The sequence below is a fragment of the Eumetopias jubatus genome, unplaced genomic scaffold, assembly GCF_037043125.1.
Source record: "Eumetopias jubatus isolate StellerSeaLion01/CBP00866 unplaced genomic scaffold, mEumJub1_p1.0 scaffold_13, whole genome shotgun sequence".
Classification (NCBI taxonomy): Eukaryota; Metazoa; Chordata; class Mammalia; order Carnivora; family Otariidae; genus Eumetopias; species Eumetopias jubatus.
Window position 1 is genome coordinate 54,830,877 of NW_028274819.1, and position 24,380 is coordinate 54,855,256.

The 24,380-nt window shown below is 53.3% G+C and overlaps 1 protein-coding gene across 5 annotated transcripts in view; it reads left to right on the forward strand.

The window, feature by feature from the left end:
- The window catches only part of P2RY2 (purinergic receptor P2Y2), a 22,447-nt gene extending 4,838 nt beyond the window's left edge, over window positions 1–17,609 (forward strand). For 3 of the 5 annotated variants that reach the window (XM_028115895.2, XM_028115892.2, XM_028115893.2), the window contains 2 exons: window positions 9,884–9,952; window positions 10,209–17,609. In XM_028115895.2, coding sequence (XP_027971696.1) covers window positions 10,213–11,346 — 1,134 coding nt within the window. In that variant the 5' untranslated portion in view covers window positions 9,884–9,952; window positions 10,209–10,212 and the 3' untranslated portion in view covers window positions 11,347–17,609. Of the gene's footprint in view, window positions 1–5,124; window positions 5,302–9,883; window positions 9,953–10,208 lie in introns of all 5 variants that reach the window. The other 2 variants (XM_028115891.2, XM_028115894.2) reach the window with 1 other exon arrangement.
- Window positions 17,610–24,380: the final 6,771 nt, after the last annotated feature.

Consider the following 24,380-nt stretch of genomic DNA (forward strand, 5'->3'; position numbering starts at 1 on the left):
GCACACGCTCTTCTTTCCGCCTTCAGTGCCTTCCTCCCTTTCTCGTCCACCTGCCAAACTCCTAATCTTCCATCAGGTCCCAGATCAAATGATCCCACCTCTGCGCAGCCCCCACAGGCTGGTTAGGAGTTCCCCTGGGCTCTGTGGCTCCTGGGCTTCCCTTGGTCGTGGCTTAATCACCCAAGTGGACCTAGTCCATGTCTGTGTCTTTCTCTCCATCCAGAGTGGAGCTCCTGACCAAGTCTGATCTGAGTCTGGGTTTGCGGGGTCTCTCTGCGGTTGGGCACATGGGGACACTGGCAAGTGTTTGCTAAGACTCTGTGGCTCCAGGGACAGTGATCTATGATTACATTGCTCTGAGAGTCCAGACTCCTGTGGTTTTGAGAATCTCAAAACCAAAGGCTATCAGAGGCAGTGAGTAACAGACCTGAAGAAACACTTAGAGCCAGAGACTCTTGGAATTGGACTGTCAGAACCAACGAACTCAGGGCACCTGGGTGGCTCAGATGGTTAAGCGTCTGCCTTCGGCTCAGGTCATGATTCCGGGGTCCTGGGATCGAGTCCCACATCGGGCTCCCTGCTCCTTGGGAGCCTGCTTCTCCCTCTGCCTCTCTCTCTCTCTCTCTCTGTCTTTCATGAATAAATAAATAAAATCTTTAAAAAAAAAAAAAAAAGAACCAATGAACTCAGAATTCTGGAAGCACCCAGAGTGAGACAGTCTCAGAATCACAGACTTACTTGTATCCTGTTCTATACTTTTGTACTTTTTTTCTACCTTGGCTTTCCCAATTCTCCCCTTTTCCTTCCAGGCTGGACCCTTCCTACTTCTCTCCAGACCTGACCACAGCCCCTTCCAAGAGCCTTCCTTGCCTACTCTGACCGTGACTTCTGCCCCCCTCCTGGTTACCCAGGAGGGCCCCCTGGTGAAAAGGGTTCCTGTGTCTCTTTGCTAGGACAGGTAGATGCAGCCCCCACATCAGGACAGGAGCATGATTTGCTAGCTGCATGGAGCACCACCTGCTCCCTTGTCTTACTCATTCCCTAGGAGCTGTCTGATAGAGTGGTGATTCTCCCCATTTGATCAGTGAAGAACTCGAGGCTCAGAGAGGGGAACTGACTTGACCAAGATTGCACAGCATGTGTGGTTCTAAGTTGGAGCCTGAACTCAGGGTTCTTTTTCTTGAGCCTGGCTAGAGGCATTTGGATGTGACAGGTCAGGGTGGAGTCCAGGGCACTGTGGTTCTGAACTGGTTCAGGTTAGCAGTGTGTCTCTAGAGCACTGGGCTGGGCTGGGCTGTGCTGGGTTGAGGAAGGACAGGTAGTTTGGAGTCCTGCTCAGGGCTAGGGGTGAGGGTGCCCAACCCCTCACTAAATATAATTAGAACACCAGACCTTGAGTAAGGCCCTTTCTCTTAAGGGGTCTCAGTCTCCCGACCCGTAACGTGGGACGCCAGCCTGGTTGACCTGAGACCTATATGCACATGTTCTCCCAGTGCGTGGCCCCCACAGCCAGGATTCTAGGGGCTTCCAAGAAGGAGAGAGACCTCCAAAAGGGGCTGCCAAACCCAAAGGTCTCCTGGGGGAGGCTGCAAAGTCTTCACACAACAGCACCTGCTGATAACATCTGAGGTTACCCCTCAGCTGTTTCCCCAGATCAGCCCCAGTGCTTGTGGTGCAGAAAGCACACCAAGCAAAGTGGGGAGACTATTGGCCTTCAGCCCTGTGGGGTATATTTGGGGGGGCGTGGAGAATAACTTCCGAGGTCCTTTGTGTCCTCCTAGCCAGCCTTGCCTCTCTGCTTCCCTCAAGCCACAGGGGTGACTGTCGGTTCCCGAGACATACTATGTGATCTCTTGCTCTGGTTTTTTGCTCACTCTGCTTCTCTTCTCTTTCCACTCACCTGACTCCTCTCCATCTTCCAAAATGCAGGTCAGGTGTCCTCTCCTCCAGGAAGCCTTCCCTGACCACCCCACCCCCAATTCCCATAAAGGACCCTCTTGGCTGCTTCAACCCTGGTGCCTCTGCTTCCTTCAGCCCTGATCACCCTGAGTTGTCATCACCTGTTTCTGGGCCTTCCCCCGTCCTCCCCTGTGCTTTCCACCTTGACAGTGAGCTCCTTGAGATCACAGAAGGGTCCAACCCACCTTGGAGTCCCCAAGTGCCCTGCATGGGGACAGGCATAGAAATGGCAACCTTTGTAAAGGGTGAGTGAATTAAGGAGTATAGTGGGGTCTCGTTCCTGCACGGGGTCCCTGGACTGCCCTCCCTTCTGAGGATGGCCTTCAGGGTGGGAAACTTGATCTATAGCCAGTCTGGCTGTGACCTTGCTACTCTGCCCATGATTTTTGTGGGTTTCCTGCCTGTCTTGTCTTCCTGGGATGTTCCCATCCTCCCTGCCTTCCCCACCTGCTGAAATCATATCTTTTTAAATTATTTCGTAAAGTGAGTCTAAATCATCTCCTTTAACTGTCTCAACAACCTTATGCAGTGGGTGCTCTTCTTAGATTGTAAGGAAATTGGGACTCCGGTCATGGAGCTGAGACTCGTCCAGGTACCACAGCTGGGAATGGCAGCCCTGGGATTTCCCACCTGCCCTCTCCTGCCCCTCAGTGGTGTTCTGGGTCCAGGTCCTCTGTTTCCCCTCATAGCACCTCACCCCCAGCAGAGGCAGGTTGCAGGGGTTTCCAGAGTGGTGATGTCACACTGCCCTGCCAGGCTGGACAGGGCCAGCCAGATAGGCGGGGGAGTGGGCAGTGCATTCATTCTGGAGCTGCCCTAGTGGAGAAGCTGGAATGTTGTCCAACCGCCCTGGAAATTCTGCAGCCAGCCTGGAAACTGCCTCAGGCACTCCTCGTGGCTTTGCGTTAACTAGCCCGGGGCTACAAGGAGAAAGCTGGAGGTGGAACCAGGTAGAGAGGGCAGGTGGTCTGCCCCTCACTCACTGGTGACCTTGGATGAGATCTTGGGCGACCCTTTCCGGCCTTAGTTTGTTGTTGTTGTTGTTTTGATTTGTGAAATGGGTACAATAACCATCAGGGCTGCTTCACTCTGAGGAAATACCAGGAAGAGTAGATTCTAGTACCTAGAGCCCTAGAACACTAGGGTGTTCCCTCTGGCAGAGAACTGACCAGACAGGCAGAGCCATGGAGCTCAAAAGAGGGCTGGTCGGGGAGCTTCCTGGAGCAGAGGATCTGGGCTGTGGAGGGTAAGAGGTAGTGATCAGGGGCACAGCTCCTGAAGTCAGATCAAGACTGCATTTTGCTAGCTTTGTGACCCTGGAGAGATTAGTTAGCCTCTCTGAGCTTCTCAGGATTAAATGAGAAGAGGTCTACCTAATACGGACCTGGTACAGAGAAAGCATTCCACTCTTGTTATGATACATATGTTGGAAGATAAGGGAGGGCATCCCTGAGCAAAGATAGGGATTGCTCTCCCATGGGATTGCTTTTGCTGTGCTTGAGATGAGATGAGGTGAAGGCAGAGAGAGAGAGTTGTCTAGCCGGGTGGCAGGGGTTGGGTCAGCCAGGGCCTTGAATGCCAGGCTCAGGAGCTTGGACATTAGCCTGACGGCAATAGGGAGCCATAGAAGGGCTTTGAGCTCAACAGCAGATGGTCAGATTTGTGTTTTAGGAAGACCCATGACTGCAGTATGAAAGATGGACTGTAGGGATGGGGTGGGGGCGAGGAGACAAGTGAGTAGGCTGGTGCAGTGGTCTGGAGAAGAAACACAAGCCTGAGGCCATGGGCTGGGGCCATTGCACTGGTTGAACTGATAAGGCTCGGTGAGTGACCGGTGGGTTACACGCGGTTGGGAAGGGGCTGCAGTGTCAAGGACATATCAGAGTTTTATAGTGTGGAAGGATGGATAGTAGAGATCCTTCTCAGAAATGGGAGGAATGGCCTTGAGAAAGTGCTCTGCTCCACCTTCGTCTGTTAAGTGAGGGCATCTCCTAAGGAGAAGAAGATGGGGTGGAGTGGGATGAAAGGTGAAGCTCTTTCCTTGGTCACTGGACTCTTCAGCAGGTTGGCAAATGGCTACCGGCTGGCTGCCCCGAGTCAGCCTGAGGCTCCAGGGACAAGGTGCGCTAGGAGAGCAGTGACCTGGGGGCATTTCCCCCATGCCACACCTCCTATCCCCTGCCCGCAGCCAGCTGTCTCCTCCTCTCTTCTCACTGCCCCCCATGCTTGCACTTTGCTTCCAGCCCAGGGACCTGGCTTTAGCTGTCTCGGACCCACTCCCCCGTTGTAGGGAAATGAAGCAGATGGAAAAAGGAAGGGGATGTCCTTTTTCTCCTCTGATGAGTCTGAGGTTCTAGTGGGTGCTGGGACTTGCACATCCAGAGGGGTCCCTCCACCAGGTAACCACCCCCTCAATGAAACCTTGTGCCTGGTGTGTGTGAGGGCCTCGCAGACAAGACAAGAGCCGGGGCCAGAATCCAGGAGGCCTTCGTTCCAGTCTTGGCTCTGTCCCTGGCCTATGGTGCGATCGTGTGACAGGGCCTCAGTTTCCTCCTCTGTCAAATGGGAGTTTGGTGCACGTGATTTCTAAAGGCTGTTCTAGGCCCCGTCTAGGACGGTGTGTGTGTGTGCACGCGCGCGCGCGCACGGTGTATACATCTGAATGTGACTGTGTATGTCTCTGGGTATCTGGGTACGTCCATGCCCGTGTGTGTTCATGTGTGTTTATAATACCTATGGGGGGAGTGATTAGAGGTGGGACAGGGAGGAGGACTCCAGATAGAGGCATAGCTTGAGCAAAACCGTTGGCGTAAGGACTGTCGAGCGTATACCAGGCAAGGAGGGTGTTGACTGCTACTGTAGGGACTGAAGCACAGACCAGGATGGAGGGAGGGGGCATTGGAGACGCAGCTCAGCTCTGCAGGATGTGGGGAAGACCTTCCTCAGCAGAGCCACACTCCTGTGAAAGGGGCTGCCCGGGGAGGGGGACTGGGAACAACCATCCCTGGACCACGTGAGCCGAGGGTGGACAGCTAGGGAGTGCGGGTGGGCAGAGGGCACTCCTACTGGGACAAGCGGGCACTGGAAGCAGGCCTGGGAGGGCTCTGCCTGGCTGACTCCTGCCACCAGGAGCCCAAGAGTGCACACTGTCTCCACTTCCCACAGAGCCCACGGCGCGGCCTGCCCTGAGAAATGCTAGAAGCTGGGTGCAGTCCCAGGCCAGGGGACCTGTTTTTCCTATTTCCTGAAGAATTCCCTGCGTCCTGGTCCAGGCCTGCTCATTCATGAGTGAGGGACCCGAGCAGGCGCTGAGCATCCTGACTGAGAGCAGGGGCTGACCAGGTATGGGTGTGCAAGGGTGGGCTCCACTGGCTGGGAGGCTCATGCAGCCTCACTCGTGCACGTGTATATCCTGAACCGGGGTTCAGTAGAGGGGATCCCCACCCTGCTCCTTCATCCCAGGCTGTGATGAATTCAGGTTTCAGAGCCAGAGAGCCCTGGTATCAAGCCCATGTTCTCCAATTCCTAGCAGTGTGACCTTGAACAAATAGCTTGACCTCTATGGCAGCATCTACTGAGGAGGGGGGGTGGGGAGGGGTGAAATGAAGATGCTGCGTGGAAGCTGTTCAGCCCAGGCTTGGCCCCTACAAAGTGAGGGGTTGGGGGTAGAGGGCACCAGGACCAGGAACTCCTGATCCAGACCGACCCAGGGATGACCTGAGCCAGGGATGAGCAAGATAAAAGAATGTGCTTGGCTCAGACAGCTGACCCACCTCCAGAATGCCTAGGTCCGGTTCCCCTCCCCCTGGCATTTCCCTGGCCTGGCCAGAGAAGGGCAGGGCTCTTGAAAGAGAGGCACTCCAGGTGCCTGTCAAGGGCCGGAGCCAGGAGCAGGCCTCAGGTGAGTTGGTCCCCAGGAGTGTTCCCAGGAGGCCACCTAGGGTCCGCAGCTGAGAAATCTTTGTCAGGACAATTCTGGGAGGCCCTGAGAGGAATAAGGGAAAGGAGGGCCACTGTCATAAAGCTCAGCCTCCTCTGGACTCCTATATCTTCTTGTGCTTGCTTCATTCATTCATTCTCTCATTCATGTCATACCTGCTCTGGATCAGGCCTCTTGCTGGATGATTGGGACAGAGAAAAGAACCAGATGGACCCAGCCCTCTGGGAGCACCTGGAATGTGTTGGGTTAGAGAGTGGAAGGACAGATTCCCAACAGGGTGTGAGGAATATCGGGGGTTGTGGAGGGGGAGAGTTTCAGAGATAGGGTGACATTTGAGAAGAGCCTGGAGGGGTGGGCAAGATGAGGTACAGTGTGAGTGGGTTCTGGAAGGGCTTTCCAGGCAGAAAGAACAGCATGAGCAAAGGCAGGGAAGCCTGGCAGGGCACTTACAAGGCAGGGCCAGCCAGAACTGGGCACAGAGGGGCTGGCAAGTGGTGTTGGACAAAGTTAGGTGGAAGCTGGTCTCTAGGGAGCTAGGGGTGAGGCCCCGAGGGCATTGGGGGTGAGGAGAGGCAGAGCGGAGGGCCAAGGGAGAGGGCTGGGGATTTCACTGTCTTCATAAGCAGGGGTTGGGGGGGCAGGAGAGATGTACTCACAGGTTGGTGGACCAGCCAGTGGAGGGAGAGGGCAGGCAGGGTCATTCTGGACAGGGGCCAAGGCAATGGAGTCCCCAGCTGGCCTGAGAAGGTAGAGGCCAGGATGTCTTGAAACAGATGGAAAGGACAGCTTCCTCGGTTCGTGAGAGACTTGGGGAAGTCTCCACCCCGCTCACTAGAATTGGAGATTCCACCCTAGTGATTAGCAAGAAAATCTTTGTGTGGAGACACTGACTATGGCTTGGGGTGGGCAGGGGCAGGGGCAGGGTGGGGGGAGAGGGCCCTGACCCCGAGGAGAGACCTGCCAGGCCTAGGCACTGTCATGTCTGATAACGAGTGCCCCTCTCCCTACACCTGCTCCTCCTCCAGGCATCCGGCCAGCCTCCCTCGCCTGCCCCTCCCCTACCCAAACTCCCTCTGGGCCAGTCTCTCTGGCCTCTGTCCCTAACCCTTCCAGATCTCTCCCCTCTCAGGGTCCCCAGGCCTGGCCCCAGCTTGGGCCTTAGTGTCACTCCCTCGGCCCGCCACTCTCCCCTGCTGTACAGCCTCCCCCATTGGTGACCTGAGAGAGCTTCCTGAAGATTGCAGGAGAAGGCCACATCTGGGCTGAGCCTTGTAGCTCATACCACCACAGTGTACCTACTGTGTGCCAGGCGCTACTCCAAACATTTTACACAAATCAAGTGACTCAGTCCTCACAGCAGTTGTATGATGTGGGTTAATGGCCACATTTTACAGATGAGGCAACAAAGGTGGTCTGGCTCCAGAGGCCAGGTTCTTAACCACTGGAGTTTGCTGTGCTGAAGGATAAAAAGTTGTCATTGCAGCAAGTGGAGGTGAGGGGTGTGAATGGAGTCCAGGTTGAAGGAGCGCCATGAACCATTGCTGGGAGTGTGTGTTCGGTGCGTGCAGGAAACCACAGGTCCCAGAGAATGGGGCTGGTGTGGCCGACAGCGGCTGGGTTAGGGAAACCTCCAGTGCCAGACCAAGGAGGAGCAGGGTTTTTGCCTGAGAATAGGCAGGAGCCACAGAGGGTTTCAAGCAAAGGAATGACTTTGTCTTTACAAAGACCCCTCTGGATTAGGGGGAACTGAGGCTAGAGGCAGGAGGGGTGGAGGCAGCACTGAACTGCATGGAGTAGGGGTTGGGTACAGGAAATGCTTTAATGCCGGGTCCTGAGGCCTGGCTCTGGGCAAGAGGGGTCCCAGTAGGCCAACCCTGGCCAGAGATCCCCCTGGCAGGGGGAGCTGCCCCCTCTCAGCTTGGCACCACAGAATCTCCCTGCTTCCTCACCCTGGATCAGCCCTGCCTCCTTGAGGAGGAACCTGCCTCTGTGGGAAGGAGGTGCACGCTCCCTTCTTCCCGGTGGCACCTTTGCTGACAACAGGAGACAGAGAAGATTCTGGGGTCGGGGGGATGGGGGATGGGGAGAGAAGGGAAACTGAGGGACCTATGTGTCTTTCAGCCCCCTAATCTCAACCTCAGGGGCCCTGAACTATTGCTTCCAGGCTGGGCAGGAAGCTCATGGTCTAAGAGAGTGGATGTTACCGGCCCTACAGAATCTGCAAGTCCCAGCCTCCCAGGACCTCAGGTTCCAAAATTGTGTACAGGTCCTAGATTCCTAGAACTGGGAGCACTCACGTGTCATCTGCCCTCTCCGGCCTCCCAGACACACCCACACACAGGACACAGACCTTTCCGCAGGCTCTGCTAGAAGAGCCGCTTGCATACCCCCCAAGCAGTGAGGTCACTACCTCATTCCTATAGCCCCTTCCATTGTGGGGTGGACCTGGATAGGAATTGCAGACATCCCTAGCTATGTGACCTTGGCCAAATTATTTGAATGATCTGTGTCTTCGACTCTTTAGTGGAAAACTGGGCATGATAACCTGGTTTCCAGAAGCATGTTGTAAAAATGGAATGAAATAACATTTATACAGCATACCTAGTAGTAGGGTTTGAAAAATATCAGCTCCCTTATGGGGCGCCTGGTGGCTCAGTCAACTGAGCGTCTGCTTTTGGCTCAGGTCATGATCCCAGGGTCCTGTTTCTCCCTCTCCCTGCCATTCCTCCTACTTGTGCTCTCTCTCTCTCTCTGTCAAATAAATAAAATCTTAAAAAAAAAATATATCAGCTCCCTTTGCCCCTTCCCATTCTTAGAAAGCTATTCTTCGTGTTTGTCCCAAATCTGCCTACCTGCTATGACTTCCAACCTGCCCCTGGGACCTTTGGGCACATCTTTGCCCTCCAGACTGGGATTTCTGTCCCCTGCCTCACAGCTGAGAGAGAGCTCTTACTGGTCCCACTGGGGATACGGAGAGGAGTAAGGTGGACAGCCTCCGGGTGCTCCCTCTCTGGGCGGTCAGGCCCCCTGGTTGTGTTATATACCCGCTGGGGACGAGGTAGAAGATCCTCAAGATAGTGGTGGTGTGTGAAGAGAAACTAGGTAGACCTGGGGGAAGCTTAATTTGCCCCACAAAAGAAGTCCCCCTCTGCTCCCATCCCCATCTCTGTCCCAGACTTCCCTGGAATCTTCAGGAGGGTCACTGTCCCATCTGGTAGCCTCATAGTCCAGGGAATAGACTGCCATTTACAAATGCAGAAAGTGCCAGAATATAGGAGTCCCTAAAAACTATTTGCCAAGAGGTGAATGAATGACTAACGGGGGAGACCCTTAGAAATACTCCCTCAAATGCCAAAATACCAGGCACGGGGCCAGAGCCTCTCCAGAGAGTGGAAAGATGAGCTAAAGGAAAGAACTTTTTTTTTTCTTTTAAAAGAGGGAGAGAGAGGGTTGGGGGACAGAGGGAGAGGGAGAGAGAGAATCGCAAGCAGGCTCCATGCCCAGCACAGAACCCAGCGAGGGGGCTCAATCTTACAACCCTGAGATCATGACCAGAAATCAGAAGTCAGACATTTCCTGACTGAGTCACCCAGACGCCCCTAAAGGAAAGAACTTTCTAATGCCTCCCGGAGGGTAGGGGCTGCCCTGTGGCCAGAAATGCCTCAGCAGGCAGTGGGCACTCGGTGTGAGGTGGATCCAGTCATCCTTAAAGGCCCCTTTCTGTGAATCTGAGATGACACTGCTCGGGGACCCCCAGCTCCTCAGATTCTAGAGCTCAGGATCCTCAATCTAGAATTCTGTGCTCCTGAGGTTCTAGAGCAGGGTCGCCAAAAATAAATTTTTTTTTTTTTAAGGCCAGATGGTAACTATTTTAGGCTTTGGGTAACATATAGTCTCTGTCACAACTGTTCAACTCTTCATAAATAGATGGGTATGATTATGTTCCAATCAAGGTTTTTTGTTTTGTTTTGTTTTGTTTTACAGAAATAGACTGGTGGGCTGCATCTGGCCCTCAGGATGTAGTTTGCCTACCCCTGTTCTGAAGTTTTAGAGGTACGTGGCCCTGATATTCATGGATCCCAGGCCTTCTCGAAGCTCTAGTGTTTCACGGTTCTGGGCCTTCTGGGTCCAGGGAGAGAGCCAGGTCGGATGGCTACAAAGACCTTGAACGTGGTTGGGCAGATCTGAACCAAGGGGATCTGTGGGTGCGTGGGGCCCCTCATGGTCCCGGTCGGGTGGCTGTCAGGCCTCCCCCCCTGAGCCCCGGTCATGACCCTGACCGCTCTTCCCCCCGCCCCTCCCCCTTCAGGGCGATGGCCACAGGCCTGGGCCGCTGGAACGGCACAGTCAATGATTCCTGGGAAGGGGACGAGCTGGGCTACAAGTGCCGTTTCAATGAGGACTTCAAGTACGTGCTGCTGCCGGTGTCCTATGGCGTGGTGTGTGTGCTGGGGCTGTGTCTGAACGCCGCCGCACTCTACGTCTTCCTGTGCCGCCTCAAGACCTGGAACGCGTCCACTACGTACATGTTCCACTTGGCCGTGTGCGACGCGCTGTACGCCGCATCCCTGCCGCTGCTGGTCTACTACTACGCCCGCGGCGACCACTGGCCCTTCAGCGTGGTGCTGTGCAAGCTGGTGCGCTTCCTCTTCTACACCAACCTCTACTGCAGCATCCTCTTCCTCACGTGCATCAGCGTGCACCGGTGCCTGGGGGTCCTGCGCCCGCTGCGCTCGCTGCGCTGGGGCCGCGCGCACTACGCCCGCCGCGTGGCGGCCGCTGTGTGGGTGCTGGTGTTGGCCTGCCAGTCCCCCGTGCTCTACTTCGTCACCACCAGCGTGCGGGGCGGCCGCATCACCTGCCACGACACCTCCGCGCCCGAGCTCTTCGGCCAGTTCGTGGCCTACAGCTCCGTCATGCTGGGCCTGCTCTTTGCCGTGCCCTTCGCCATCATCCTGGTGTGCTACGTGCTTATGGCCCGGCGGCTGCTGAAGCCGGCCTACGGGACGTCGGGAGGCCTGCCGCGGGCCAAGCGCAAGTCAGTGCGCACCATTGCCGTGGTGCTGGCCGTCTTCGCGCTCTGCTTCCTGCCTTTCCACGTCACCCGCACCCTCTACTACTCCTTCCGCTCGCTGGACCTCAGCTGCCACACCCTCAACGCCGTCAACATGGCTTACAAGATCACCCGGCCACTGGCCAGTGCCAACAGTTGCCTTGACCCCGTGCTCTACTTCCTGGCGGGGCAGAGGCTCGTGCGCTTTGCCCGAGATGCCAAGCCACCCTCAGATCCCTCTCCTATTGCCCAGGTTCGCCGCAGAGGGGGCCTGCGCAGGTCGGACAGGACTGACATCAAGAGGACAAAAGATGTATCGACCAGCAGTGAGGACTCTAGGCGGACAGAGTCCACACCGGCTGATGGTGAGAACACTAAGGACATGCGGCTGTAGGACCTGAACCCCTCAGGCCTGTGCAAGTTAATATGGGGAGGGGGTGCTGTAGGAACTAGGACTTCTTCAGATGGGATGGTCTCCCTAGATAGGGCCCATTCGTGACTCATGCCTGATGGTCAAGGGAGCCATGACGTCAATGCTCTGTCATTTGGCAGGGGCTCAGAATGTTCTCTGTGGTCCAGAGATCTCAACAGTCCCTATGACGCCAGTCACAATTTGTATGTGTGAGCTGGGGAATAAGGCTTCAAGAAAGGCAAGGGTAAGGGGCCAATGCTGCCCCTGGCCTGACTCCCACGTAAATAGCTGGCTGTGCCTGCCAGGGTATCCAGCCTGATCAAGTCAAATGGAGAAACAGGCCCAGAGGGGAAAGTGACTTATACCAAGGTCACAGTCTGGGCCTGAGCCACCTAGGAGGGGCAGGGTTTCAGGCTGACCGAAGGACCCTGGTAAGGGGTCAGGGCTGAGCCAGAGCTTCCTACAGAGGGGTCTAGGGCAGGTCTGGATGCCCCACTGGACACACCTCTGAGGAGGAGCCCCATCCTGAGGGACGAACGTAATGTCAGGGAACCGATGTCATAAACCCATCTGGAGGCTCCCCTGGGCTGGGAGCCAGTTGGAGGCTGTAACTTCTACTAAAGTTGTTGCCTGCTGCGCTGTGCCCTATGGTATGGTTTGAGGATGAAGATACGGCCTAAGAAGCTCTCACCATCCACACTGGGGTCCTTTCTCCAACCCGTACTCTTGTGCCACCTGCCTTCCCACTAGCTGCCTCAGCAAACAGGAGACAGATGGGGTCCTGTTCTTGGAATCTTCCAGTTGAGGGCTTAATGGCTATGACCAGTCGTGTTGGTAAATGTTAAACCGTCTAACTGGCTCTCCAGGGGGTGAGGGGAACCCCTTATTTGTAGCCTTGCCAACTGCCATGGTGCAAATATGCCTGCCTTGGCCAATTTCAGACTACTAATGTGATGTCAGCCTCCTTGCAAAATTCCTGAAAATTTTGGAGCAAGCGGGTCCCAGATGCTCCAGCACACCATGGAAAACGCTGAGTGGTTGGGGCTGTGGACCAGGGGCTCAGGGAGGCTTCCTGGAGCGGGGGACGCTCCTGAGCTGTAGCTTCTGAGGAAAGCAGTTCATCAGAGAAGAACATCCAGGTGCAGGGTGCATCCTGGGCAAAGACATGGGGACAGGAAATCAGGCTAAGCAGGAACTGGAGGCAGGCCGGGCAACCGGCACTCAGGCTCACAGCAGGAATGAGGCTGGGGGGTGGGGCACAAGGGTACCAAGACAGGGCTCCCTCCTTGCCTTTACCTGAGGTTTCCTTTGTGCAGGGGCTAAGTATGGGAGAGATCCACTTCTCTTCCTGTCCCGTCCTCTGCCTCTTGGGAAAATCCAGCTATATGGCATTATAGTTGGTGCTCAGCTTGGGTCAGGGCTTCGGGTGAGGGAGATCTTTCTCACCTGTGACAGATTCTGGGTCCAGCCAGGATCACTGCGGAGATTTGTAGAGCTCAGCTGAACAGGGCCCAGCTCAGCCTTAGGGCAGGGGTAGGGCAAAGCTGACAGGCTTCACTCTTAATCTCGGATGTAAAGACTCACTCCCTCTCCCTCTGGGAGACCCCTTGCCCTATCGGCCCACTTTGCCTGAGAGAAGATTCTTTCCCCACCCAAATTCTGCCTGCCTCTTATGACTTCTTCACCCTTCCCATTCTACTTTGTCAGAATGGGGCATCCCCCAAGGGTCCTCTATTTAGAGTCTAGCTCCTCAGCTCCCTCATGCAACAGGGACCCATCACAAGCCATGACCCAGGAAAATTACTCTGCATTGCAATGTGGGTGACCTGCTCAAAGTAGTGTGAAATGCTCACCTCCCATATTCTAGGTCCTATACTTCTGTTAATGTAACCAGAGTCCCCGTGAGCTTTTTTGTGACTATCTTTTGCAGACTGTCCTTGAGCCTTTCCTGCAGGCCCAAGCCTATCTCTTTCCTACCAGCTGCTGCTCAGGCTGAACCCCATCCTAGTTTATAGGAACCCCATACCCAGGTAAGATTACACCCAAGAGTGTAAATGCTGGGCTATGATTCCCTCAGCCCTGCTTAGACCCAGAGGCAGGAGGTTATACATCGTGATTTTGGGGACTCCTGAGTGTGCATCTGTGGTTGGGGGTAGGGCTGTGGCCACCAAATGCCCAAGTACCCTTAGTTCCCATTTCTTTCATGTCCTGCCTACCTACTCCTCAAGCAGTTGTCCTGGAGACCCTGAGAACCCATGGCCCTACAGCACATGGAGCCAACACTATGGCTGAGCCCCAGGAAGCCTTTCTTGAACCAGCTGCCTGCACATATCTAAGGACAAAGGACCTAGGGAAAAGGAGAGCCCTACTCACCATCTAATCCAGTAGCAGACACTGGTGGGGGTAGGGAAGTGAGACTCTAAGGGAACCAGGGACAGGCCCAGGGTTCCACCCCTGGGCCCCAGTCAGACTGCCTGACCCCTCAATGTGGATGTCTGGCCTTGCTGCTCAGGGCCGAAACCATCCACCTAGCGGGTGAGGTTCCTGACCCTCCTGCCTTGTGCTATTTTCAGCCCGAGTAAGAGCAGGATTTTCCACTCCCAGCCCCAGACCATTGTCCAGTAGTGACGTGGGGGGACCTGCCTGCTCTCAAAATATCTCCTCTTACTCACTGGGCCTCTGTGCTCCCTCCCAACCACCCCACCTCCTCACCCTGACATCACTTCCTGGGGCTGTTGACTCTTGAAGGCCACTGTGAAAAGGCATAGCCACCTGACAGGGACCCCAGGGATTATCCAGCCCAGCTGTAGACTTGAGAGGGGTGGGGCCTTGCCCAAGGTCACTCAGCAGGTCAGCGTGGCACCTGGATGTGTGCCAGGGGCTCAGGCTGTCCCTGCTGCTCTGCTCCCTTTAGTTCAGGTCAATGCCTTTGTGGGATTCCTGTCATCACCCTCACTGCCCCAGCTCTCCCCACCCTGGTGGATGGAGCTGGTGGGCGGAGCTGTGGCACTGAGGCCAGGGGCATAGAAGAGGAGGGGGGGGCAGTGGGCGGGGGGAGGAACTAGTCTTGGTGAGCTCTGCATCCAGGACGCGGCCCTGGCACACCGGGGGTCTCTGCCCTGGGGGGCAGGTGACCCAGGGCCCAGGAGGGAGGTTAGGTCCCCAAAGCTACCCCTCTGCGACCACCCTTGTCATGACAGACTTGAGCTGTTCCGTTCAGTCAAGCTCATGAGGAAGGGTACTCATGTATTAACGCAGGCCCCAGGCACCTCTTGTCTCTATTATTTATTCTTCCCCACAACTGTGTGAAATAGACATTATTATCCCCATTTAGCAGAGGAGGGGATAGGCTCTGAGAAGTGAGGACTTGCTCCAGGCTATACAGGCAGTCAGGGGGCGAGTCACGATCGAATCTGAGTCCATCAGATGCCCAGATTAGTTCCTTTCCAGCATCCCATTCCACTTGCAACCTCTGCTGGGCAGGAGGGTGTGTAAGCAACCCTCCGTGGGAATTCACGATGAAAGGGGCAGTATAGTGGGGGTGGGGGTGGGAGCACAGACCCGGAGCCCATACCACCTCTGTCTGGAAGTTATCTCCACTTCCTGCAGCTGTAGCACCTTGGGCAAGTTACTGAACCTTGCAGGGCCTTGGTTTTCTCATTTCCAAAAGGACGTACCACCTCCCACACAGGGCATTGGATCAATACGCACGAAACACTTGGTAAGCATTTACATGGCAGGCATGGTGCCAAGGTGATACAGAGGCAAACCAGCTGGACCCTACCCTCATGGAGTTGACATAATGTAATATATAACCGCACTAGGATACGTTATTGAAGGAAAGGAATGTCCAGCCAGTGAGCAACAGTGGGCCTCCTGTGACCCTAGGATGGAGGAGGAGGAGGAAAGCAGGTCTACCCTTGGCACTGGGTGGCATTCCGGCCCATGAGCCTGTGTGTGTTTACAGAACCTTGTCCCTGTGCCAGGCTGTGAGAGGGCAGCAGGGAGAAGCAGAGGAGGAGGGAGGGAGGCCCTTGATATCGAGCTTCTGGAGCCAGCCCCTGTGGACCAGAGAGCTCCCACTCACCCATGGCAACAGCCATTTCTCCCTAACTGATGGTCCCCATCGTGGGGTGCTACAACTACTTCTTGGTTCAACCAAGAGCCCGGAGACCCAGGCTGCCAGGACCGAGAGCAGGCATTGAATGGGCAACTTTCGCTGTGTGACCGGAGGCTACCTGCCTGCCCTCTCTGGGCCACCCTCTGGAGCTTGGAGCCCTTCCCTCCCATGACCCAGTTGTCCCTGCCTCAGTTAGGGCATCAGCCACCTCGATCTTCAGCAAAGGCACAACTAACAGCCATTCCCCCAACCCCCTGGGCTCTCCGTTCTGAGGACTGGAGTGGGCAGCGATTCTCCCCTGGCATCAAGTGACAGAGAGGTAAAGCGACACCATTGGCACCCCACAGGGGCTTGGAGCGGAGCTGGTCCGCTGCCCGATGGCCCTGCCCCTTGCAGGTGGAGGGTGGAGTCTGGCCAGGAGTGCCTGAACTGCAGGGTGAGAGACGTGTTTGCCTTTCCACGCAGCATGTGCTGGTGAGGGGTGGAGAGTGGAGGGCAGATGAACCCCAGAAGCCAAGCTTTCCTCCTCCACTCCCCTGTGCACCATGTGCCTTGGTGAATCCCTTCGCCTCTCTGGGCCTCAGTTTCCCCATCTGCCATGGGGCTTGGCTCTGCCCAGCCGCTCTTCCTCCAATACAGGCTTCCTGAGTTTGCCTCTGTCTTGGCTCTCGTTCAGCCAGGTGTCCAGTGTCAGTCCTCTTCCAGCCAGGAACAATGGGCCGGGCTGGGCCAGTCACTCATGGCCCCAGACTCAGTCCCCAAGGGCTCACCCTGGACTATTTTCAGCCCTTGGAGATGGAGTCAGAAAGGATTTTCCACTCCCGGCACAATGGCTGCCCTGGACCATTGTCCAGCAGTGACCAGGAGACCCGCCCGCCCCAAAATATCTTCCCTGCCCCTACCCTCCGGGCCTCCCCAACTTGACATGGCTTCCCGGGGCTGTTAACTCCTGAAGGCTGTTGTGAAGCAGCGCGTGAGTCCCCTGGAAGACAGGGCCGGTTGGAATCAGTTTTCCCTCCTGGCAGGGACCCCATGGATGGTTTGACTGCTTGGGGGACAAGAGGCCCAGAGAGAGCTGTGCCTTGCCCAAGGCCACACAGCAGTCAGCGTGGGGACTAGATGCGAGGCCCCTGAAGCCTCCACTGCCCTCATCGGCACCGGCTGCGCCTTCTGAGAACTCACCTTGGAGGGCCTCAGGGGGGTGTGCTGGAAAGAGGCTTAAGGGACATGGGTGGAAGGGGGTGTATCTTGGGAACCTGGGGCACTCTACTCAGCCCTGTTTGTCGCGAATGTGGCTTTAGCTTGTGCTGAATTCGGGGTTACCAAGTTGTGGTTCTGGGAAAAGAAGGAGGTTGGGGGACCCAGGAAAGTCGAGGCAGGAGGAGCAGGGTTCTGGCCTAGCTCAGCCATCACCAGCTCCATGACCACAAATTCAATTTCTTTATAAAATGGAACTGCTAATACTTCTTTTTCCAGTTTACTGAACAGTGAGAATGCAGGAAGGCACAAACACAGCTATTTTATTTTCCTATCAGTACTGCCTGCTCAATGTCTAATTTCCCTTTCCCATCCATAAACTGTTTATGTGGCAAACTCCAAATATTTGAGTCACTTGTGGCTAACAAAGTTCATTCCAGCTTAAGGTTCCAAGCCCTACTTAATTTAATGCCCACCCCTCTTCTTCCCCCGTGCTGGGAGGACCCACCTCACCCCTCCTTTGGGTCCCTCTCTCCTCCGGATATCAGGCAAGGTGGGGAGGAGGAAAGGGACCAGTACACCTTCCCCAGGACTGCCACAGCCCTTTCTTGCTGTCCTTGCTTCTCTGGCTAGGACAGCATGACCAACAGTGCCCCTCCGAGTGGAGCCTTCCCAACAGCAGCCCACACCTTTGTGAAGAGTCTCTTCATTCACCCAGTCTGAGTGTGCCCCATCTTTCCTGCTGAGACTCTAACTCCTATGCCCCAGTCTCTTGAGTGACTTTCCGAGAGCACCTCTCACCTGGCTTGGTTCAGAACTCACAAACAGCAGGGATGTTTTCAGGGTCACTGAGCCCAGTGGTCAGCTTGTAGACTCAGCATGGAGGGTGGTAGAGGGCTGGGGTAATAAACTCTGAGAAGGCGTCTGACCCCAATTGTTTTCGGGTTTCTTTCAAAAGTAGGGTATTTTACCCCCTGTGTATCCTTAGGTTTATATCCTGGAGCCAAATTCCAAATCAGCAGCCACATGAAAAGTCCCACCTCATTGTGGGATTAAACTGTTAGACCAGCCTTTGTGACCAAAGCAACTGCAAAATGTGGGGGAGGAAATTCAAAGCCTACTGCATGGGTCACCACGCAGCCTGTACTAATGCGTGTGTGCGTGCGTGTACTTGTGCGTGTGTGTTTATGTGTGTGTTGAGTTGTCACATCTGTGTTCCAGGGAGAGTGCTGAGGAGGAAGGGCAGCCCCCACAGACACCAAGGAGATACCTAGAGACAGAAGAGCTTTGAGTGGACAGCCACCCTGGAGGAAGCAGAGGGAAGAGGGGCTGCCAGGAGGTCAAACTAATGGAAGGGGATGGTAGGGAGAGACGGGGAGTGGGGAGAGAACCCGGTGTGTGCGTGCTTCATGGCCCAAGTCAATTAAGTTCTCTATTCTTAATTTACTACTAAGTCCCCAGCAGCCAGCTCTGGGGACCCCTTTCTACTCCCTTCATTCCGCATTCTTCTCCCTTTTCCCCAGCTCCCATCCCTCCACACTCCCCATTTGCCTTCTCTTTTTGCTCCCCGTTCCCAGAATTCCTGGCAACAAAGGGAAGCAAACCGGGCAGTTCAGAGCATCAGACCCATTCCTTCCTTCTTGAGCCCTGGCTCCCCTCCCTTCTGCGGCTGTGCTTCTGACGCTGTAGGTGCCCAGTTCGCGGACGCTTCCCTGCTGCCCCCTGGTGGTCAGAGTGGCTGCCGACGCAGGACGGGGCCGGGTTGGGGGGGGGGCGGCGGGGGTGGGGAGCTGCTGAGGTCCAGACCTTGGCCTGTGGAATGATGAGAGGAAAAGGATCCTGCTGGCGGCCAGATTGTTGGAGAGTGCGAGGTGGGAGTAGGACTGAGAATTGAAACAGGGAACACAGTTTGCAAAACACACCCTGACTTGTAAAACAGGTAATAGTGCTTGATCAAGCCACGCTGTCCATCTCGGACTAAGCGCACACTTATAAACACCTATGTCCTTAGACTCATAGTTCCAAGAGAAGACTACAGACAAATAGATCTAATAGTAACCACTCCTGGAGGACTCCTGTGTTCTCAGCATAGGATTGCTGACCGCTCCAGCAAATCCCTGCTCTGCAGATTGTGACCAGTCTCTGCCAGAGACCATCCTTTGAGTGACTCTAGCCCCCCACGATCCTATAAGCACCCTTCTCTAACTCCCTGCTTTGGAGACACCCCAGGGATCCCCCAGTGTGAAGTCTTTGCTGCATCAAATAATAAGCGCAGCCTTGCTCGCTACAGGTGTGTTCCCGGTGGCGCTGACCCGCACTGATAAGAGATTCCTGGGTGAAAGAGTGAGAGCAGGTGACATTTCAGCTCTCTCTTCCAGCCTACCCACTCCCGTGGGCTCTCAGGGACTGCCCCATGTAGAACCCTACAGCCCCCAGCTGACCCATCATGTGTGCTCTGGCGCCAGGACCAAATGCCACCCTGTGGGTGTTTTTCTCCCTCGGAGGAAGCACACCATGTCCAGGTGTTGGCTTTGGCAAGACTGAGGGGCAGACCCAGCCACTCCATCTTCAGGGCATTGCCCCTGGCAGCCTCCCAGCTTGAGGTTTCAAAGATGCTGACTTGATCCTCTCTGGTTCTTCCAGGGCTGGGGGGTGTCCTTGAGGACGGTGCCATAATGTCCTCTGGCCTTGTGTGTCTCTTTGACCTCCTGCTTACCTTCAAGGCCCCAGACGGGTTCCCCATCTTTACTGGCTGTCAGGAAGACACCAAAGCTCTGGGTTTGAGGACACAGCTGAGTGTTTGGGAGAGGGGCTAGAGGCCCTCCTAAGGGGCTTTCTCAGGCCCCTGCCCCCAGCCCTGCCCCATTCCAATGCCTCCACCCCCACCAGAGCCCTGGACCTCTGGATTCCCCTAGAAGTCCTTGCCTCCTCACATGGTAGCCTCTAAGACTGGACTCCACCTCCTGGGAGGTGTGACCAAGCTCAGCTGGTCCTCCTAGCACCCCCTGTGAGTGCATCTGGGCAGAAGTCAGGGTTCACCCACTGCCCAAGTGATGTCTGTAATTTGGATCCCACCAGCACATTAGTACGTAAAATCATCTGACTCTCAGTCATGTGGAAGGGGAGGCCCAAGTGCAGGGCCCTTGGGGATGAAGTGGGAAGCACAAAGGTAAGCCAGCCCTCCAAGCCCCACCCTCACAGCTTCGCTCTACACCTGCAGCCCTCACCTACAAACTTTTCCTCCACCTGAATCCAGGTGCCTTCATTCATGACACTTAGAAATCACAGAGACTTTGGGCTTTTCCATTTGCATCTTGACTCTGCCACTCATTAATCGGATGATTAATGGGCACTTCAGTTTCCTCATCATAAAATTCATATTTTGTTGGTCCTACCTGTCTCTTTCTACTAGGGTGAAAGCTCCCAGAGGACAGAGGTCTTTGTCTGTTTTGGTCACTAATTTATCCCCAGTGCCCAGAACAGTGACTGGCACGTGGTAGGTATACAACAATTACTTGTTGGATGAATGAATGAATGGTTATTCGTAATGAGGAGTAAATGAGATAAATTCTATAAACTGTTTTGTAGAATATCTAGTACCAGTGGATACTCATTAGATGTTCATTCCTTTCCTTTGCAAAACAGGTCAAATTGATTATTTCATGTAAGCTTCACAATGGCTCTGAGGCAAAAATATTATCAATTCATTCATCCATTTATTCAACAAATATTTACCAAGAGCCTACTATATTCCAGGTACTGTTGTAGATAGTTGGAAATCATCAGTGAATAAAAAAACAAAGACCCTTCCCTTGTGGAGTTTGCATTCGAGGGGGGATGAGAGAGACAAAAAAAAAAAAACCACCAGTCTTAATTAAATGTAAATTCCATGGTATGCTAGAAGATGGACAGCAGAGCAGAAAGAGGGGTTGGGAGGGTGGGCAGGTAGAGGGTAACGGGTGGGGGGGTGTGATTTTAAAGAGAATGGCCAGGTGAAGCCTCAGGAGGGGCCCAAAACAGGGCATTTGAGCAGACTTGAAGGAGGAGTGGGGGTTAACTGAGGGGCTCCCTGAGGGGAGAGTAAACAACTGTTCCCACTGCCTGTGTAAGGAGGCAGTGACTGGAGTGCAGGCAGGAGGAGTGGAGGCCGGAGATGGGGAGAATCTTGTAGGACGTGGAATGAGGCGGAAAATCACGGCAGAGATACAATTAGGCTTGCATTTTAGAAGGATCTGGCTAGGGGAGCCTGGGTGGCTCAATCAGTTAAGCAGCTGACTCTTAATTTCAGCTCAGGTCATGATCTCAGGGTTGTGGGATAGAGCCCCATGTTGGGTTCCCTGCTCAGCGTGGAGTCTGTTTGAGATTCTCTCTCTCCCTCTCTCCGTCTCCCCTGCCCCTCCCCCTGCTCCCATTTACTCTTTCTCTCTCTCTCTAAAATAAATTAAAAAAAAAAAAAAAGGATCTGGCTGCTGTGTTGTGAATAAACCAGAGTGGAGCAGCGAGAGCAGGAAGGAGCTAACGCAGGAAGCCAGGAGAGAGATCATGGCGGTTGGGACCCAGTGGTAGCAATGGAGGTGGTGAGAAATGGACCGAAGCCAGGTGTATTTTGAAGGAAGAGCCAGTAAGATTCCTGATAGATTTTTCCCGCAAGGATTGGTAGGCAGTGACTGCAGTCCAGAGGAGGTCTAGTGGGGTGGCACACACCCACAGGTCCCTGAGTGGGGTGGAGAATGGCGCTAGGGATAGCAGGGAGGTCCCCAGGTCTGGGGCAGTGTCTGGGGGAGGAGAGGGCAGGATGGGAGGAAGGATTCTGTTGCAGCAGGTCCCAGACCAGCCCCAGGGCAGCTGGGCGTTGATTTGATCAACAGCTTTTTCCTCTTCCTCTGTATACCCTTTTGATGGCCTTTTAATTGGGTCCATTTGTTCCAAAACCGTGAGCTGAGCAGACACCCGAGTACTTGCCTATCATTAAATAGATTAGAAAATAGCCCTATGTTTTGGGCTGCCGGAAAAGTCAGAGCAGCTGTGTGGCTTGTCTGAGGAGTAATCACAGGCTTCCGCTTCATGGCAGAGCCCATGCCAGGCATCTTGTCTTCGTCCTTGCCCCTGCCTGGCTCATCTGCTAAGTGTCTCCTCCTCCTCCAAGACTCACTTCAAAATCCCCTCAGGAAGCCTTGCTGATCACCATCCTTGCCCTCGGCCTCACCTTCCTGGGTAACTCTCCCAGGTAGGGTGAAGGATCCCTCAATGGAGGGCCTGCCTCCAACAGAAGACATGGTCCAAGTCGGGATTTTAGGGAAGAAGGACACCCAGAGAGCATTTAAATCACAACCCCGCTTAAGTAAAAAACACCTTTCCATTTCCCACTGTTCCTCGCCACAGAGAGGCTGGACTCAGAAGAAGGGGAGGGGGGTGGTGCTGGTGCTGGCAGGGAGGGGAGGAGATAAGTGTCAAATTCATGTCATGTCTGGAGAAAGGCGAGCCCTCTTGCACTGTTGGTGCAGCCACTCTGGAATACAGTATGGAGGTTCCTCAAAAAGTTAAAAATAGAACTACCCTACAATCCAGCAATCACACTGCGGGGTATTTATCCAAAGAATACAACATTAATTCAACACCCCGATGTTTATAGCAGCATCATCAACAATAGCCAAATTATGGAAAGAGCCCAAATGTCCATCAACTGATGAGTGGATAAAGAAGATGTAGTATACACACACAATGGAATATTACTCAACCATAAAAAGAAATGAAATCTCGCCATTTGCAACAACATGGATGGAGCTAGAGAGTATAATGCTAAGTGAAGTAAGTCAGTCAAAGACAGACAAATAGCATATGATTTCACTCATATTTGGAATTTAAGAAACAAAACAAATGAGCAAAGGGGGTAAAAAACATAGAGTAAGAGAGACAAACCAAGAAACAGACTCTTAACTGTAGAGAACAAACTGACGGTTCCCAGGCAGTGGTGGTGAGGGGGGGGTTGGAGATGGTTGAAACAGGTGATGGGGATTAAGGAAGGCACTTGTCGTGATGAGCACCAGGTGATGTGCGGAAGTGTTGAACTACTATATTCTACACCTGAAACTAATAGTACGCTGTTTGTTAACTAACGAATTTGAATAAAAACTTAAAAAAATAAAGTGCACAATTCACCATTTAAAAAATTCATATCATGGGAATGAGATGGAAACGTACGCTTGCCTGGAGAAAAAGAAAACCATTTCCTACAGTAACACATTCAGACTGTAAAAAAGCTAAAACAAACAAAAACACTGGTTACTTCCATGTTTAGACATTGTCTGCTGATTTGCTTTGTGAAAGACGAGGATTTAGTTTTCTTCCCTCATCCTCCCATTGCAATTTCTGGGTAAAACAATATTCAGTGCTTACATTTTTATGACCTTGAAAGTATTGTTTGCAGTAACATAGCATTCTATGATTACATTTTCTTTCTTGCATAACTTTTTTGTTTTTCCTAGAATTAATAAGTGTGTATCACTGCATACTCTTACGAGGGACATATGGTAAGGACAAAGAAAATTACAAGGAAATCTTAAACAGTATTTGTAATCATATCATGAGTGGCTATTGAGCACTTGAAATATGACTCATCTGAATTGAGTTGTGTTGCAGGTATAAAACACACACTGGGTTTCAAAGACTTGGGTACAAAAAAAGGTGGTAAAATATTAATTTTTCATATTGGTTGCATATTGAAATGGTAATATTTTGGATATAACGAGTTAAATAAAATATATTGCTGAAAATAATTTCATTCATTTCTGATTACTTTTCTAATATGGTTCCTTGAATATTTTAAATTATACCTGTAGCTTGCATTGTGTTTCTATCAAAATCTAAGCAGTGATTGTCAATAGCTGCTGGTGAATAGAGCAGTCTCCTAAGACCTGGACGCACTGACCAATATAACATCACAAAAAAGAGAGAGAACTAGATGTGATGTCTTGTTGATGTGGTGCAAAAGGAAGCACACACCACCAACTATGAATTTTTGCCAAAAGATTCAACCTGAGTCAGATTAGATCTCTGGATTTAACTACTACTTTTCAGGAGATGCAGGGTAAATAGGAACGTGTTAAATGACAATGTGGACAATTGGCTAGGTTCAGAATCTGAGAACTTTTACAGGATAAATGACCCAGTTTCTTCAGAAATACACGGGGGGGAAATGGCAAAGGAGTAGACATAGAAATGGAAGTCAAAGCCAAGGTCCGATCTCCCCTCACTGCTACAAAAGTAGAAGGCCCCAACTTCCTAAATGTTCAGAAGCCATTTATCCTGGAGGGTAACAGGGAGAGGAAATCTGAAACAGAGAAAATGCTGGACAATATTTGGGTTTTCTCCACTGTTATAAGCTGCACTGTGTTTCCCCCTGAAACTCATGTGGTAAAGTCCTAACACCCAGTACCTCAGAATGTGACGTTATTTCGGGAAAGGGTCTTTAAAGAGGTAACTGAGTTAAAGTGAGGTCACTGGGGTTGGCCCTAATCCAGTGTGATTGTAAGAAGAAGAAATTTGAACACAGACGCATCCGGAGTAAGGTGATGTGAAGATGCAGAGAAAACAGCCATCTACAGGCTGAGGAAAGCCAAGATCCATCTCTCACAGTCCCCAGAAGGAACCGATCTTGCCGTCACCGTGATTTTGGACTTCTAGCCTCCAAAACTGTGAG